We start from the raw sequence: 17918 nt of genomic DNA on the forward strand, positions 1-17918 counted from the left end.
GGTGATCAGGTTGTCCCACGGGGGGCTCACAGTCTTAATCCCCATTTTACAGATGAGGGAACTGAGGCACAGAGAAGTGAAGTGACTTGCCCAAAGTCACACAGCTGACAATTGGCGGAGCCGGGATTTGAACCCTTGACCTCTGACTCCAAAGCCCGGGCTCTTTTCCTCTGAGCCACGCTGCTTCCCTGAATTTGCTCAAAATTCCATTATAAGTTTCAGAGAATTATCACATATAGAAAATTGCTGGTGTCAAAACTTGAAATTAGGGATTGGAAATTGATCTGAGTGATTCTTGGCTTGTAGTTATTTAGATGTTCTATGATTGAACAGACTAATCATGATCAATGTTTGTTTTTTTTTAAATACTTTAATCATATCTAGCATTGTTAATATGAAGGGTGGTGATAGTCACATTTTACAACTACTGAAGTGTGATGCTATTTTCTGACACTTTGCTTCAATTATCGTTCCCCTATAAGCCATCAATTTTAACTGAAAACACTGCTTCTTTTACTAACTAAAATATTTTAGTAGGTATTTTTGGAATGTGAAGAGTTGATAAAAATGTAAAAAATGATTACTGTTTGACTAGCAATATAGTTAAATTTATGTAATAAGTGTTGGGTAACACATTTTCCTCAAATCAAGTCAAATAAGTTTTCATAGGTATTATAATAGAAATATTCATTGCTTAGAGTTTGAGTACCACTGTTCAGAGCACTGTATTATGTGTCTGGTAGAGTATAATAAAAGTAATAGATGTGGTCTCCGCCTTCTAGAAGCTTATAGTCCAATGGCATCTTGTAATTACTGAACTGATAGTTTTTCTTTATGTAGGGCCAAGTCGAGATGATAGAGACATCCTTCAACAATGGAGTCATCAAGTGCAGTTTTATAAGTGGTAACCCCATATCAACTGAAACAAGAACTGCTAGCAACTTGTACTATGTGTTTCTAACTGTTGGACCGGCCCAGAATGGTGAGTGATACCATCTAGACATCGGTTTTTGGAGAACTCATGAGCAATAGCCATAAAGGGAATATGTGGAAGCAAAAGTGCCTTATTGAGAAAAGACACGTTGAAGATGGTCTATAGCAGGGGCACCCGACTCATGATCCCTATTTTTTAGAATTTATTTTTTCTTAGTTCTTCATTCAATAAAATTGAGAAGCAGCGTGGCATAGCGGATAGAGCATGGGCCTGGGAATCAGAAGGCTGTGGGTTCTGACCCCGGCTCTGCCACCTGTCTGCTTTGTGACCTTGGGCAAGTCACCTCACTTCTCTGTGCCTCAGTTTCTTCATCTGTAAAATGGGGATTGAGACTGAGCCCCACATGGGACAGGGACTGTGTCCAACCCGATTTGCTTATATCCACCCCAGCGCTTAATACTGTGCCCAGCACATAGTCAGCACTTAACAAATATCATCCTCGTCAAACCATCAGATGTGATCTCCCTAAAATTACCTCTGCTCCTCTCCAGTCCCTCCCTTCTCCTGCCCACTATTCAACTCCCCGAACTTTTCCAGCGGTATCTTCTTCCCTCCCTGACCACCATCTTCATTCATTCATTCATGCAGTCATATTTATTGAGCGCCTACTTGTGCAGAGCACTATACTAAGCACTTGGGAGAATACAATACAGCAATAAACAGACACATTCCCTGCCCATAATGAGTTTATAGTCTGGGGATGGCTGGGAGAGACATCAATACAAATAAATAAATTACAGATAGGTACATAAGTGCTGTGGGGCTAGGAAGGGGGAGCAAGGCAGGGTGATGCAGAAGGGAGTTGGAGATGAGGAGCTTAGTCTGGGAAGGCCTCTTGGAAGAGATGTGCCTTCAATAAGGCTTTGAAGGCGGGGAGAGTAATTTTTTGTCGGATTTGAGGAAGCAGGGCGTTCCAGGCCAGAGGCAGGTCATGGGCTAGGGTCAGTGGCAAGATAGGCGAGATGGAGGTACAGTGAGAAGGTTAGCACTAGAGGAGCAAAGTGTGTGGGCTGCATTATAGAAAGAGAATAGCTAGGTGAGGTAAGAGGGGGCAAGGTGGTGGAGTGCTTAAAGCCAACGGTGAGGAGTTTTTGTTTGATGCAGAGGTGGATGGGCAACCACTGGAGTTTTCTGAGGAACGGGGTGACAGATCCTAAACATTTTTGTAGAAAAATGAGTCATGCAGCAGCCGAGTGAAGTATGGACTGGAAGGCAGGAGATCAAAAAGGAGGCTGATGCAGTAATCCAGGCAGGATAGGATGAGTATTGTATTAAAGTAGTAGCAGTTTGGATGGAGAGGAAAGGGTGGATTTTATCTATGTTGTGAAGATGGGACCAGCAGGATTTATTGACAGATTCAATATATGGCCTGAATGAGAGAGAAGAGTCAAGGATAGCGCCAAGGTTATGGGCTTCTGAGTCAGGAAGGATGGGTGCCATCTACAGTGATGGGAAAGTCAAGGGGAGGACAGAGTTTGGGTGGGAAGATAAGGAGCTCTGTTTGGGACATGTTAAGTTTGAGGTGACGGGAGGACATCCAAGTAGCGATGTCTTGAAGGCAGGAGGAAATGTGAAACTGGAGAGAGGGAGAGAGATCAGGGCTGGAGATGTAGATTTGGGTATCATCCACATAGAGGTGGTAGTTGAAGTCATGGGAGTGAATGAGTTCTCAAACGAGTGGGTGTTGATGGAGAATGGAAGGGGATCCAGAACTGAACCTTGAGGGGCCCCCAGAATTAGCGGGTGGGAGGCAGAGGAGGAGCCTGCAAAGGAGACTGAGAATAAATGGCCAAAGAAATAAGAGGAGAACCAGGAAATGATAGAGTCAGTGAAGCCAGGTTGGATAACATTTCCAGGAGAGGGAGGTGGTCTTTCTAATGGCTCCTTCCCTACAGCTTTCAAACATGCCCCTGTAACCCTAACCTAAAAAAACCCTCCCTTGACCCAATAATAATAATAATAATATTTGTGGTATTTCTTAAGCGCTTACTGTGTATCCGGCACGGTACTAAGCATTGGGGTGGATGCAAGCAATTCGGGTTGGACACAGTTCCTGTCCCACATGGGGCTCACTGTCTCAATCTCCGTTTTACAGATGAGGTAACTGAGGCCTAGAGAAGTGAAGTGACCTGCCCAAAGTCACCCAGCAGACAAGTGGTGGAGCTGGGATTAGAACCCGTGACCTTCTGAATCCCAGTCTCTTGCTCTATCCACTACACTGTGCTGCTTCTCAGCATCCTCAGCATTCTCAGCATTAGAGAAGCAGCATGGCTCAATGGAAGGAGCCCGGGCTTTGGAGTCAGAGGTCAGGGGTTCAAATCCCGGCTCCGCCAATTGTCACCTGTGTGACTCTGGGCAAGTCATAACTTCTCTGGGCCTCAGTTCCCTCATCTGTAAAATGGAGATTAAGACTGTGAGCCCCCCGTGGGACAACTTGATCACCTTGTAACCTCCCCAGCGCTTAGAACAGTGCTTTGCACGTAGTAAGTGCTTAATAAATGCCATTATTATTATTATTATTATCCAGAAGTTATCACCCCATCTCCTGCCTACCATTTCTCTCCAAATTCCTTGCCTGGGTTATCTGCATCAGTCAGTCCATCAATCATTGGTATTTATTGAGCGCTCACTGTGTGCAGAGTATTATACTATACTAAGTACTTGGGAGAGGGCAATACAATACAATAGAGTTCGTAGACACATTCTCTGCCCATAAGGAGCTTACAGTCTAGAAAGGGAGACAGGCATTAATATAAGTAAATAATTTAGAAATATGTTCATAAGTGCATTGGGGCTGAGGGTGGGGTGAATGCAAAATGCCCAGTGGATCGTAGTTTGTTACTGATGAAGAAGGAAGGAGGACTTTGTCAGGAAAATGAGGGTTTAATCGTGGACGGCCTGGCTAGAAGGGAACCCAGAACTGAGCCCTGAAGGATTCCCATTTTTAGAGGAAGGTAGCCAGTAAAAGAGACTGAGCAGAGTGGTCAGAGATATAGGAAGAGAACCAGGAAGAGCAGTGTCACTGAAGCCAAGTTTCGATACTGTTTCCAGTACAAGGCAGCTGAGAGGTCGAGGAGGATTAGAATAATACTAATAATGGCATTTGTTAAGCGCTTACTATGTGCCAGGCACTATACTAAGCGCTGGGGTGGATGCAAGCAAAGCAAGATGGACACAGTCCCTGTCCCACGCGGGGCTCACAGTCTCAATCCCCATTTTACACATGAGGTAACTGAGGCCCAGAGAATCAATCAATCAATCAATCATGTTAAGTGCTTACTATTTGCAAAGCAATGTACTAAGCACTTGGGAAAGTGCAAAACAATATAAAAGACACATTCCCCGTCCTCAATTAGCTTACAGTCTAGAGGAGGAAACAGACATCAATATAAATAAATGGCAGATATGTACATAACTGCTGTGGGGCTGACAGGGTGTGGGGGGGATGAACAAAGGGAGCGGGTCAATGCAGCGGCAGAAGGGACTTGTAGAGAAGAAAATGAGGGCTTAGTCAAGGAAAGCTTCTTGGAGGAGGTGTGCATTCAATAAGGTTTTGATGGTGGGGAGAGTAATTGTCTGTAGGATACAAAAAAGGAGGATATTCCAGGCCAGGGCAGGATGCTGGCGAAAGGTTGGCAGTGAGATAGACGAGGTCGACGTATAGAGTAGGTTGGCATTTAGAGGAGGGAAGTGTTTGGGCTGCGGTGTTGTAGGCGAGTAGTGAGGTGAGGTAAGAGGAGGCAAGGTGATTGAGTCCGTCACTAAATCCTGTCGATTCAACTTTCACAGTATTGCTAAAATCCGTCCTTTCCTCTCCATCCTGTTACCACATGAATGCAAGCACTAGCCCTATCCTGCCTTGATTGCTGTATCAGCCTTGCTGACCTCCCTGCTTCCTGTCTCTCCCTAGTCCAGTCCATATTTCACTCTGCTGCCCAGATCAGTTTTCTACAATAATGTTCAGTCCATATTTCCCCACTCCTCAAGAACCTCCAGTGGTTGCCCAGTGGTTCCCCAGAGAAGCAGCGTGGCTCAGTGGAAAGAGCTCGGGCTTTGGAGTCAGAGGTCATGGGTTCAAATTCCGACCCTGCCACTATCAGCTGTGTGACTTTGGGCAAGTCACTTCACTTCTCTGGGCCTCAGTTCCCTCATCCATAAAATGGGGATTAAGACTGTGAGCCCCCCGTGGGAAAACCTGATCACCTTGTAACCTCCCCAGCATTTAGAACAGTGCTTTGCACATAGTAAGCACTTAACAAATACCATTATTATTATTATTATTATCCACCTCAGCAGCAAACAGAAGCTCCTTACTATAGGCTTTAAAGCACTCAATCACCTTGACCCCTCCAACATCACCTTGCTGCTCTCATTACAACCCAGTGCACATATTTCGCTCCTTAAACACCAACCTTTTCACAGTACCTCCACCTGATCTGTCTCGCCGACATCCTGCCTCTGGCCTGCAAGGTTCCCCCCACCGGCCCCCTTCCCCTTTCTTCAAATTCAATAATTATTTTCCCTTCCTTCAAAGCCTTACTGAAGGCACATTTCTTCCAAGAGGCCTCCCCTGACCAAGCACCTCATTTTCTCTTCTCCCACTCCCTTCTATGTCACCCTGACTTGCTTCCTTTTTTCAGCCCTCCTTCAGCCCCACAGCACTTATGTATATGTCTGTAAATTTATTTATTTATATTTATGTCTATCTCCCCCTCAAAACTGTAAGCTCGTTGTGGGCAGGGGATGTATTGTCAACCAACTCTGTTACATTCTATTGCTATATTGTATTCTCCCAAGTGCTTAGTACAGTGCTCTGCACACAGTAAGCGCTCAATAAATACGATTGAAAGAATGAATGAATATCAATAGGATTTCAACAAACTAAATTAAGTTCCAAATTTAATTGGCCTTTTCATCTGGTTGAAAATCCTGTGCACATTCTTTTCTACTTTATTTTTTAAATCATTACAGGTCAGTAACTCTTGAGAATTTTAGTTTATGCAGGAATTTCTGTCAAGTACAAACTTACTTTCTAAAAAGTTTTCAAGGAGTGCAAACAAAATATAAGGTTTCCTTTAAAAAAAAATTAGCTCTGTCCTCTTAGGAAGCCAACGAATATTACTTCAAATGATTTCCTTTCTTCCCTGGAAAAACTTCATCCCTTTTTCCATCCACACAGTTCACGTTTCAAAACCACATTTCACGGATTTGACTCTGATGAAATATATCAGACAACCTCAATTACTTCAAATGTTGCAAGGATGGGATATAGAATTCAATTTTAACTCAATGAATTTAGAACTTTAAGTTGAATTGTGTTCTATTCCAAAACAGAAAAATAGTCAGAGGGCCTCATTCTACATTGGAAATCTTCAGCTGCTACAAGAACCTTGATTTTGAAAGAATTTCACGCGGTGAAGGGAAGTGACTTGCCTAAGGTCACACAGCAGACAAGTGGCGGAGCCGGAATTAGAACTCATGACCGTCTGTCTTCCGGGCCATGCTCTAGCCACTTCGTTATGCTGCTTCCCTAAAACAAAGTAGACGTCACTGGATTTGGCAAGAAAGTGACTGGTGATTTTAGTGAAGCAATTTCCGTGGAGTGAAGGGAGTGGAAACCAAATTGTAAGGAGTCAAGGAGAGAACTGGAGGAGAGGAAATGGAGGCAGTAGATGTAGTTATACTAACCATATCCTGATGGCTGTCAGCACATTGATTTTTGGTTCATTCATTCAGTCCTATTATTGAGCTCTCAGTGTACTAAGCGCTTGGGAGAGTACAATATAACAGTAAACCGACACATTTCCTGCCCACAATGGGATTGAACTACAATTATTTAGTAACGGTAGTTGCAGTGGGGAGGCAAAAGAGAAAATGCTTCCCATTCCCAAGGGTGGGGCCCCAACAAATTAGAATAGATTAATTTTTGTTATTGCTTCGCAGCTTGATTTTAGCATCCCGGGAAGAGGCAGTATCAAATACAAAAGGATAATCTTGTTTTAATGTGGGCACTCAATACAGAAATTACTCATGATTAAAAAGATCTAACCATTCAGTGGTTCTTTTTCATGCCCTGGTCTAATTAGAAACTTTATTCAAGACTTACTTTCCCACAGTGGTTACTCAAAGGCTGCAGGTATTAAATTCACAAGCCTATTCGCTGGAGCCTGAGATTTTTTTAAACTATACATCTAATTATAGGTTCTCAATAATTTGAAACTTCCTTAATTTGCTACCTAGTCATGCCTGGAGTCCAATTCACACCCCTCTCTGGGTCACCAGTTTCTAAATGAATGTCTGTTGGCTCTGCTGAAACTTTTTTACATGCCAACAGTGCTGTGGCCTTAGGAAATTTAGGAACTGAAATCCTTTGTTATTAAAAGGCTTTGTTCCAAGCCAAGGTGACAGCAGAAATTTTTAACACTCTCAGTTAACTGGTATCATGCACCCTTCTACCTAGTACGCCCCATCTCTACTTGATAGACCATGCCAGAAAGGGAGCTCAAGTAGAGTTGGGGCTTTAAATCATGATTGATGAATCTTCTTACCTGCATTTGAACTCTTCTCTATTTCTGGTCTCAAAACAGCTCTCCCGACCCTCTCTATAGCTTTTAGGTTTCAGAAGAAGGGGGGAACCCATGCCTCAGAAACTTGTTTTTCATGTCAGATTAGATGTGGGGTTTTCGTGTGTTTGTTTTAATTAGCCTTCCAGGTGCAATGTAAGGACGTAATTATTTCCTTCAGGTCTTTGCCTAAGTATTAGGGAGGGGCAATTGGGACTATTTATGAAGCATCATGGGCTAATGGATAGAGTACGGGCTTGGGAGTCAAAAAGGCTGGGATTCTAATCTGGGCTCTGGCGCTTGCCTGCTGTTTGACCTTGGGAAAGTCACTTGACTTCTCTGGGCTTCAGTTACCTCATCTGTGAAATGGGGATTAAGATTGTGAGCTCCATGTGGGACATGGACTTTGTCCAACCTGATTAGTTTGTATCTACTCCAGCTCTTAGACACATAGTAAGCACCTAAGAAATACCATCATTATTATTTGGTCTTAAATATGAATGTGTGCGATTGCATATTGAACGAGGATAATTTCTGATGGAACATAGTTAAATTTTACTCTTACCATAAATATTTTCATTGTCAGTCTTTGGTTGGAAAATGACATTACTACTATCCACGGGTGTATTTATGGCTGAGTAGACCCCTGTGCAACTGACTGTCTTTTCTATTGTGTGGCACATTAAATATTTCAATTTGCTCTGGACTGGTCACAGTCAGACCCAGGGACCCCCTGGTGTTTTCTTCCATATGCTCACTGTTGCATCCCAAAGAATCCTCACTGCAGCAGAGCAGACAGGACACAAAATCCCACTACAGGATCCTCCATTCATTCAATCAATCAATTGATAATGGTATTTATTTGAGCGCTTGCTGCATGCTAAACACTGTAATAATAATGATGGTATTTGTTAAACACTTTACGCCAAGCGCTGTTCTAAGCACTGAACTCAGTGTTTGAGAGAGAACAAAATAGTAGAATTGGTAAACACGTTCCCTGACCACAAAGAGCTCACATTCTAGGGGCCCTTCTTTTAGGACCCTTCCAAAATAACATTGGTGGATTATAATGCCAGTATTTCTTTCACTCCTCTATCACTCTGATGGATTGGATTCCTGAAGTTTGATGAAATCATCATTGAGCATAGATTTCTCTGAGCAAAAGGCAGTTAACTCAGTGGCTGCATCAACCATTTCAGAACTAAGTTGCCTCTCCAGTTCAATAGCTGCTTTGGTTATCTGCTTGGGGATCTCTTCAGAGCCCCCAAAATGTGACATAACTGCAGGCAGAACTTCCTCTAATATTCATTCTTTATTGATTTCTTAAGCTCAGCCCAAGGGGGAAGCGGTTGGCAAAGAATTTGTTTCCTTGTATCTCAGCCAGAGCATTGAGGCCAGTTGGGTGAATGCATGGGATAAGTCATCAAATAAAACAGATTTTATCCCCAGAGGGGTTGTATCATGGGGTAGATGTAACATCTTCTCCAAGAGGCCTTCCCCCATTAATACCTTTTTACCCCACGGGGCTCTCCCTTCTGTGTCATTCATTTATTCAGTCGTATTTACTGAGCGCCTACTGTGTGCAGAGCACTGTATTAAGAACTTGGAGAGTACAATATATAATCTATCCACTTTGATCAGTGACTTTTGGAAATTTGACGTTTGCCCCACCCCCAACTCCACGGCTCTTATGTACAAATCTTTAAATGTTATATTATTAATTATTTATTCTTATTAATATCTGTCTCCTCCTCTAAACTGTAAGCTTGTTACAGGCAGGGAACATGTTGTAGTGTATTCTGTTAAGCTCTTACTATGTGCCAAGCACTGTTCTAAGCACTGGGGTAGATGCAAGGTAATCAGGTTGTCCCATGTGGGGCTCACAGTTTTAATCCTCATTTTACAGATGAGGTAATTGAGGCCCAGAGAAGTTAAGTGACTTGCCCAAGGTCACACAGCGGACAGGTGGCGGAGCTGGGATTAGAACCCATGTCCTTTGATTCCCAAGCCTGTGCTCTTTCCACTAAGCTATGCTGCTTTGTATTGTACTTTTCCAAGCACTTAGTACAGTGCTCTGCACGTAGTAGGCACTCGGGAAGTATGATTGATTGATTGATGTAACCTTTTTTTAAAAAAATGGTACTATATGTCAGGCACTACCCTAAGCACTGGGGTAGTTAGAAGATAATCAGGTTGGATACTGTCCCTTTCCCACACAGGGCTTGCAGTCTTAATAGATGCTTTTCAGAGGAGGAAACTGAGACGTAGAGATTTTGACTTGCCCAAAATCTCACAGCAGACAAGTGGAAAAGTCAGAATTAGAACCCAGATCTTCTGACTCCCAGTCTCATGTTTTTTCTACTAGGCCATGCTGTTTCTCTGGGGAACGCCTGCATATGGCATAGGAAGGAGTTTCATATTGCTTTTCCAGGGGTTCTGGAACCGATCCTAATTTACATGTATAGCCACATGATACAACTATGTTTTCAAGGAACATAAACCATACAGATATTGTGAGGTACACCTGCATGCTGAAATTATCATTAGTAACCTGCTGATGGGCTTAGGTCACTTACATTGTGTACTACACAAAATAGTATTTAAGGATTGGTGCCTGACTTTCCTTATCCTCAGTTGTATTATGCCTATAAGGTGTCATCTCTTATTATTCCTTGTACTTCCCAAGAGCTTAGTACAGTGCTCTGCACACAGTAAGCGCTCAATAAATACGATTGATTGATTGATTATTCCCTTATCAAAAAAACGTTTCAAGAAAGGGTCCTTTTTTAAGATGCCTGTTCTAATGCAGAGGGGTTTTTGTTTGTTTTTCTAATATCACTGCAAAAATTTTATAAGGCAATTCTATGAACTTACAATATGAATTTTTCATAGGAATCATAAGGAAACACACTACGAGTCCTTTAGTAACATCTCAGAAAGTGGACATCTCCAAATATATGGTAACTGGAGGCAGATCTTCCATGCCTACTCTAATTAAAGTTCATGGTATGTATATATTCAATAGAATGTTTTGTTGAGACAAGGGTCCATTCCTTCCTTTTAAAGGCTGTATGGCTTTCTAATGAATCCTCACTTCTCAGCTGGATGTTGCTCAAATGACAGTAAGTCAATCTCATTGGATCTCAAATTTTGTACTTGCAGAGAGAGGAAAATTAGAAAGTAACCCTGTTTGGCAGGAGAGGAATCTAGTTTATTTTCCGTGAATATTTAAATGATTCTTTCTGAAATATCCCACACGTCCGGCTTTATGCTAGATGTAATTTGTGCATGCTAAAATTTAGAGCGGTAAGGGATCTTAAAATCTGCTTCAGAACCTAATCTCATCTGCATCTGTCGAATCTCAAATATGAGCATTTTTAAACTAGAAACACAACACTGAGGAATTTGGGTGTTCATATTTTGCTAAGTAGCTCTGAGTTTTATTCAGCTCTGCAACTGTTTTTGTTTCAGTAATCTCATTTTTATTGCTATCGATAACACTAATTAAGGGCTTAAACTCTCAAAGCACTGTATTGGGATACTTACATCAAAATTAAATACATCCCCGGCCCATGAACCAAAGAGGTCTCAAAATCTATGTGGGTGAGAATAATAGTAACAATAGTAGTAATTAATAAAAAAAAGTGTGTTACGTGCTTACTACGTGCCAAGGACTGTGCTATGCACCAGAGTAGATACAAAATAATCAGATCAGACAGTCCCTCTGTCACACAGGGTTCATTCATTCATTTGATTGTATTTATTGAGCGCTTACTATGTGCAAAGCACTGTACTAAGTGCTTTGGAAAGTACTCTATAACAACAGACAAATTCCCTTACAATATATATTCAGCATCTTCTAGACTGTAAGTTCATTGTGGGTTGGAAATGTGTCTACCAAGTCTGTTATACTCTCCCAAGCACTTAGTACAGTGCTCTGCACACAGTAAGCGCTCACTAAATACATTGATTGATAAAAGAGAGGAAGAACAGGTATTTTTATCCACATTTTACAGATGAGGAAACTAATGCACATCAAAGATCGATGACTTGTCCAAATTCACATAGCAGGAAAATGGTGGAGCCTGGATTAGAACCTGACACTCTTCTTTGTGCCAATCCTGTGCTCTTTCCACTAGGCTACCTAGAGGACAGACTTTAAGAACAATAAGAATGTGATCTGAATAATAAACACAATTTAAAATTTGACAGTTAAAAATATATAACAAACACTCTTGAAGAAGACATTTGTTAGATACCTCACCTCCCGATAGACTGTAAACTCATCATGGGCAGGGAAGTGTCTACCAACTCTGTTGTATCGTATTCTCCCAAGAGTTTAGTACAGTGCTCTGCGCACAATAAGTGCTCAATAAATACTGATCGATTGAGGCAAACAGTCCACAGTGAATTCCGTTTTCACCCACTGTTCCCGCCAGGGATTGGGAATGGGGGATCTGGAGGGGGTGAGGTTTGACAACCAGTGTTGGGCAACAGGAAGGCAAGGCTCCAGCCCTCCTGACAGGCCCTGGACCTAATAATAATAATAATAGTAATGGTAGTATTTAAGTACATACTATATGCCAGGCACTTTGGTAAGCACTAGGGTGGATACAAACAAATCGAGTTTGGGCACAGTCCCTGTCCCATGCGGGGCTCACAGTCTCAATCCCCATTTTACAGATGAGGTAACTGGGGCTCAGAGAAGTGAAGTGATTTGCCCAACATCACACAGCAGACCAGTGGCAGTGGCAGGATTAGAACCCATGACTTCTGATTCCCGGACCCGTGCTCTATCCACTATGCCATGCTACTTCTCCGAGGGAAGAGCTCAGGGCTGCATACTACAGGGCTTCTGTTCACCCTCCGTCCTTAAACTAAAACTCTTTGTAGGCTTTCTAGGGGAGAAAGCCCAAATCACGGGATTGGGATCATCCATCTCCAAGTTTACACCCAGTGATACATATAGTCTGCTTATCCATGGAGCTCAGTTTCTTCTTATTTCATGCTTATGCTCATCTCTTGAAACTCAAGATCTCAGATCTTGAAAATGACAACTCTTGGACTGCCATTAAGCTGTTTTATTACTGTTCCCTATAGCAGTAATGGAAAAGAGCCTCTTCTCTTTCATAAAAAATTGGCATTATTAGTCAAATCACTTTATTAGAATCACATTTAATTTCAGGCTCAGAAGTCTGTGACTACTATTTTGAACAGTTCCCCCAGTATAGGTCTTTCCCTTTTTATTTAATGTTTAACTTGCCTTAAGTTATGAGCTGAAGTTTGTAGATGGAGGGAGGAGATATCCAGAATTAGGGAAGACATATTTGAACTGACCATTCATTCAAAAATAATTTATTACTCTTTTTTTCCTTGATTTAAAGGTGCTTTCATGTTGATAGCCTGGATGACCATAGGAAGCATAGGAATGGTTTTTGCCAGTGTTTGGAAGGGTGTACTTAGAAAGCCAATTTGGGGCCAAGAACTCTGGTTTCAGGTACGTAAGTAAATATAATGGAAAACATTTATAAATTCTATGCAACAGTCTCACAATGATATAATTTATTTTATTGAATTGGAAGTGTAAAGTTCACTAAAGTAAATTTTCTTTAGGCTGTACAAATATGAATTTGCAGCGGAAAAGTCGATACATTTACAAACTTCAGAGTAAATCTAATTATTAAGGGCAGTCTTTATTACCCTGAACAGGATGCTCAGGAACAGAACGCAAGTGTTCCTCACTGAGTAGTTCAGTTTTACCCTAATAAAGAAAAGAGGGCAAATTAAAGCATCTGAAGGCCCTGATGCATAGAAGACTTAAGTCTTTGTGATTAACTCCGCCTGGTTATTCTCTTCCTTCAGAGTTTTCTATTACCAGTGATGGATAGACCAGGGGTCGGCAACCCTTTTGTGCAGAAGAGCCAAACAAAATGAAACCCCTGCACCATTGGGTGCATAGAGCCAGTCACACGAGTTAAACCCTCTCTTGGTCCCACAACTACCTCTAGTTATTGCCGTATCTCCCTCCTACCATTCCTCCTCAAACTCCTTGAGTGAGTTGTCCACATCCTTTGTCTCCAGTTCCTCTCCTCCAACTCTCTCATTGACCCCCTCCAATCTGGCTTCTGCTCCCTTCACCCTTTAAAGGTCACAAATGATCTCCGTCTTGCTAAATCCAATGGCGTCTATGCCATCCTCATCCTCCTTGACCCCTCAGCAGCTTTCGACACTATCAATCACCCCCTTGTCCTGGAAACATTATCCAAACTTGGCTTCCCTGACACTGTCCTCACCGGGTTTTCCTTCTATCTCTCTGGCTGTTCGTTCTCAATCTCTTTCACGGGCTCCTCTGCCACCCACCCATTAACTGTGGGAGTCCCTAAAGGTTCAGTTCTGGGTCCTCTTCCATTTTCCTTCTACACCCACTCCCTTGGAGAACTCCCTTGGCTTCAACTACCATCTCTATGCAGATGATTCAGCTGTGTGACTTTGGCCAAGTCATTTAACTTCTCTGTGCCTCAGTTACCTCATCTGTAAAATGGGCATTTAGACTGTGAGTGTGAGCCCCACGTGGGACAACTTGATTTCCTTGTATCTACCCCAGCGGTTAGAACAGTCCTTGGCACATAGTAAGTGCTTAACAAATGCCATCATAATAATAATGATTCCCAAATCTACATCTCTAGCTCTGATCTTTCTCCTTCTCTGCAGTCTCGCAGTTCCTCCTGTCTTCAAAATATCTCTACTTGAATGTCCCACTGACACCTCAAACTTAACATGCCCAAAACAGAACTTTTTATCTTCCCACCCAAACCCTGTCCTCCCCCTGACTTTCCCATCATGGTAGGCAGCACCTCCATCCTTCCTGTCTCACAAATCCATAACCTTGGCGTTATCCTTGACTCCTCTATCTCATTCAACGCACATATTCAATCTGTCACTAAATCCTCCCAATTCAACCTTCACAACATCGCAAAAAACTGCCCTTTCCTCTTCATCTAAACTGCTACCTTGTTCGTCTAATCACTTAGAGGACATGGGTTCTAATCCCGGCTCTGCCACCTGTCTGCTTTGTGACTTTGGGAAAACCACTTCACTTCTCTGTGCCTCAGTTACCTCATCTGTAAAATTGGGGATTAAGACTGAGCCCCATGTGGGATAACCTGATTACCTTGTATCTAGCCCAGTGCGTAGAACAGTGCTTGGCACATAATAAGCGCTTCACAACTACTATTATTATTATTATCCTACCTTGGTTATCAGGCTCCTTGCTAACCTCCCTGCCTCCTGTCTTTCCCCACTCTGCTGCCCTAATCATTTTTCTACAAAAACGTTCAAGCCATGTTGTCCCTCGCCTCAAGAACTTCCCGTGGCTGCCCATCCACTTCCGCATCCAACTGAAACTCCTTACCATTGGCTTTAAGGCACTTACTCCCTCCTACCTTACCTCACCGCTCTCCTACTACAACCGAGCCCACACACTTCGCTCCTCTAACATCAACCTACTCACTGTACCTCAGTTTCACCTATCTCACCATCGACCTCTCGCCCACCTCCTACCTCTGGTCTGGAACACCTTCCCTCTTCATATTCGACAATCACTCTCCCCATCTTCAAAGCCTTATTAAAGGCACATCTCCTCCAAGAGGCTTTCCCTGACTAACTCTTCATTTCCTCTTCTCTCACTCCCTTCTGCATCACCCTTGCATTTGGATTTGCTCCCTTTATTCCCTCAGCCCCTCAGCACAAATGTACATATCCAAAATTTATTCATCTTAATGTCTGTCTCCTGCTCCGGACTTGCTTTGGGCAGAATGGATTAGAGCCTGGGCGTCAGAAGGTCATGAGTTCTAATCCTGGCTCCACCGTATGTCTGCTGTGGACCTTAAGCAAGTCACTTCACTTCTCTGTGTCTGTTACCTCATCTGTAAAATGGGGATTGAGACTATGAGCCCCATGTGGGACCGGGACTGTGTTGAACCCGATTGGCTTGTGTCCACCCCAGTGCTTAGTACAGTTCCTGGCACGTAGTAAGTGTTAAACACATCCATTATTGTTATCATTATTATTATTATTATTATTTTGGGCCAGGAATATGTCTACCAACTCTGTTATATTGTACTTTCCCAAGAGCTTAGTACAGTGCTCTGCACCCAGTAAGCGCTCAATAAATACGATTGATTGATCGACCTCAACACACATTAACCTAACTCTTCATTGTGAATCTAAGGTTTAAATGCTTTGTTCTCCCCGCAACCCCCCACTGAAGTATCTACTCATCAGTAGATGGATGGGATTAACAACCTAAATATAATAGTTATAATAATGTGGTATTTGTTAAGCATTTAGTATGTGCCAAGCACTGTACTAAGTGCTGGGGTAATACAAATATAATCAATCAATCAATCATATTTATTGAGTGCTTACTGTGTGCAGAGCACTGTACTAAGCGCTTGGGAAGTACAAGTTGTCAACATATAGAGACAGTCCCTACCCAACAGTGGGTTCACAGTCTAAAAGATATAAGATAATCAGGTCCTCCCAACGGGCTGCCAGGTGAGCCCTGGAGTCCCCAAGGCAAGGGACTAGATTCATGGCCTCCGGAGTCGACACCCACTTGTTACAGACCCCAGTCGGGCTGCTTGTTGCTGAAAGGTGCAGCTAATAATAGTAATAATTATGGTACTTGTTAAGTGCTTACTATATGCCAAGCACTGTTTTCAACTCTGGGGTAGATACAAAATAATCAGGTTGGACACAGTCCCTGTCCCACACGGGGCTCACAATCTTAAATCCCCATTTTACCGATGAGGTAACTGAGGCACAGAGAAATTGTGACATGCCCAAGGTACAGTGCTCTGCACACAGGAAGTACTCAATAAATACGACTGAATGAATGAAATGTCACACAGCAGAGAGGTGGCGGAGAGGGGATTAGAACTGAGGTCTTTCTGACTCACAGGCCTGTGGTCTATCCACTAAGCCACGCTGCTTCACTCTCCTCTCCAGTAACTATAGGCCAGGTGGAGCCCAGCTGCTATGGTGTAGGTTGCTGTACCATGAAGAATAGTATTATGCATTGTCGGGTGTTCGGTGGGGGCCCCCCCCATTTAGCCTGAAGCTCTGGATGTGGTTTTGAGGGTCTCACCTCCTCTTCTAGGGTCGAGAGTTACATTTGACGGTGAAACAGCCAGCTCTGGCTCCTCCACCACAGGTTGCATACACCTGCCCTAAACTGTTAGTACTGACTATTTAACGTCAGTCAGTCTACAAACCATCAGATGACTGCAGTTTAGGACATTTTAGGAACGCTGGTCTCAAAAGTTATGAACTGAATATTTGCAAACTTTAAAATGAATGACTGCCCTGGGGGAAAGACAGTGAGCCTACTCATTTTCCTAGACACAAGATGGATTTGCTGTCTTTATGAACAAGCCCCAGTTAATGGCCTATTCTTTGGAGGAAATGTTGAAATGGGAGAAGTTAAAATGATTCTGACAAATTTTCAAGTGAATCAACCGATTATCTTTCTGGGTAAAGAGAACTGTAAATGTTACCTCTCTAGACTGAAGAAAATGGTCTCTGGGGGCATAAAAATAGATGCATATAACTTAAAGGTGCAAAGTTATACTATTAATGGTACTTGTTCACTCCAGTTCTCAGTTGCTGCTAGAATTTTTAGATTCATTAAACAAATATTTAATTCTTTTGCTTAATAGTGAATGAATCGCCTGTATTTTAGAGTGAGAATTGATTGACCTTGTGTTTCTTTTTAAGGCCCATAGGTTTCTGATGCTATTGACTGTAGCAGTAACAGCTATCGCCTTCATACTACCCTTTGTCCAGATTCAAGGGTGGAGTGTAAGTTAACATTTCTCCCCTTTTACTGAGAGGGTTTTGAGTATCGTGGGAATGGAATTGCTCTCTTCTCGTTTCTTTTTACACACGGTTCTTTCATTCATAAATTGAAGGTGTGCTTCTAGGGAGGAATCAGCATAGCCATGACTAGAGCACAAGATGACACTGCCAACTGCAGTATGGTGAACATGTTGTCCAGTGAGCTGTGCCCATTGCAAGTGTCCGTTATTTTATCTCTAATGAGATTCATAATTTGATGTATTTTGATTTTGCAATCATAGGTTTTCTCTATAGGCATTAGAAGTAGTTAATTTTATTCTGCAAAAATTAGAGTCCAGTGGGTATCATTCCCCAACTTCCAGGAACTTTCCAGGAGGGATTTTATCTGCTCCAGATTTACAATTGGCTGAAAAAGTGAGATTTTTTTCAGAAGCAAACAAAGGCACAATTTCTAGACCAGTGGCTGACATTTCAATCCATGGCTTAAAGTCAGATAAAAGCAC

At 42.5% G+C, this 17918-nt stretch overlaps 1 protein-coding gene across 2 annotated transcripts in view; it reads left to right on the plus strand.

Annotated features, from left to right (window-relative positions):
• LOC119926961 (putative ferric-chelate reductase 1) overlaps positions 1-17918 on the plus strand; it is a 59911-nt gene that overhangs the window by 23786 nt on the left and 18207 nt on the right. For both annotated transcript variants that reach the window (XM_038745442.1, XM_038745443.1), the window contains exons 9-12: positions 841-982; positions 10450-10563; positions 12942-13054; positions 17335-17418. In XM_038745442.1, the coding sequence (XP_038601370.1) occupies positions 841-982; positions 10450-10563; positions 12942-13054; positions 17335-17418 (453 nt within the window). The remainder of the gene's footprint in view (positions 1-840; positions 983-10449; positions 10564-12941; positions 13055-17334; positions 17419-17918) is intronic.

Source organism: Tachyglossus aculeatus, chromosome 4 (assembly GCF_015852505.1).
Source record: "Tachyglossus aculeatus isolate mTacAcu1 chromosome 4, mTacAcu1.pri, whole genome shotgun sequence".
NCBI lineage: Eukaryota > Metazoa > Chordata > Mammalia > Monotremata > Tachyglossidae > Tachyglossus > Tachyglossus aculeatus.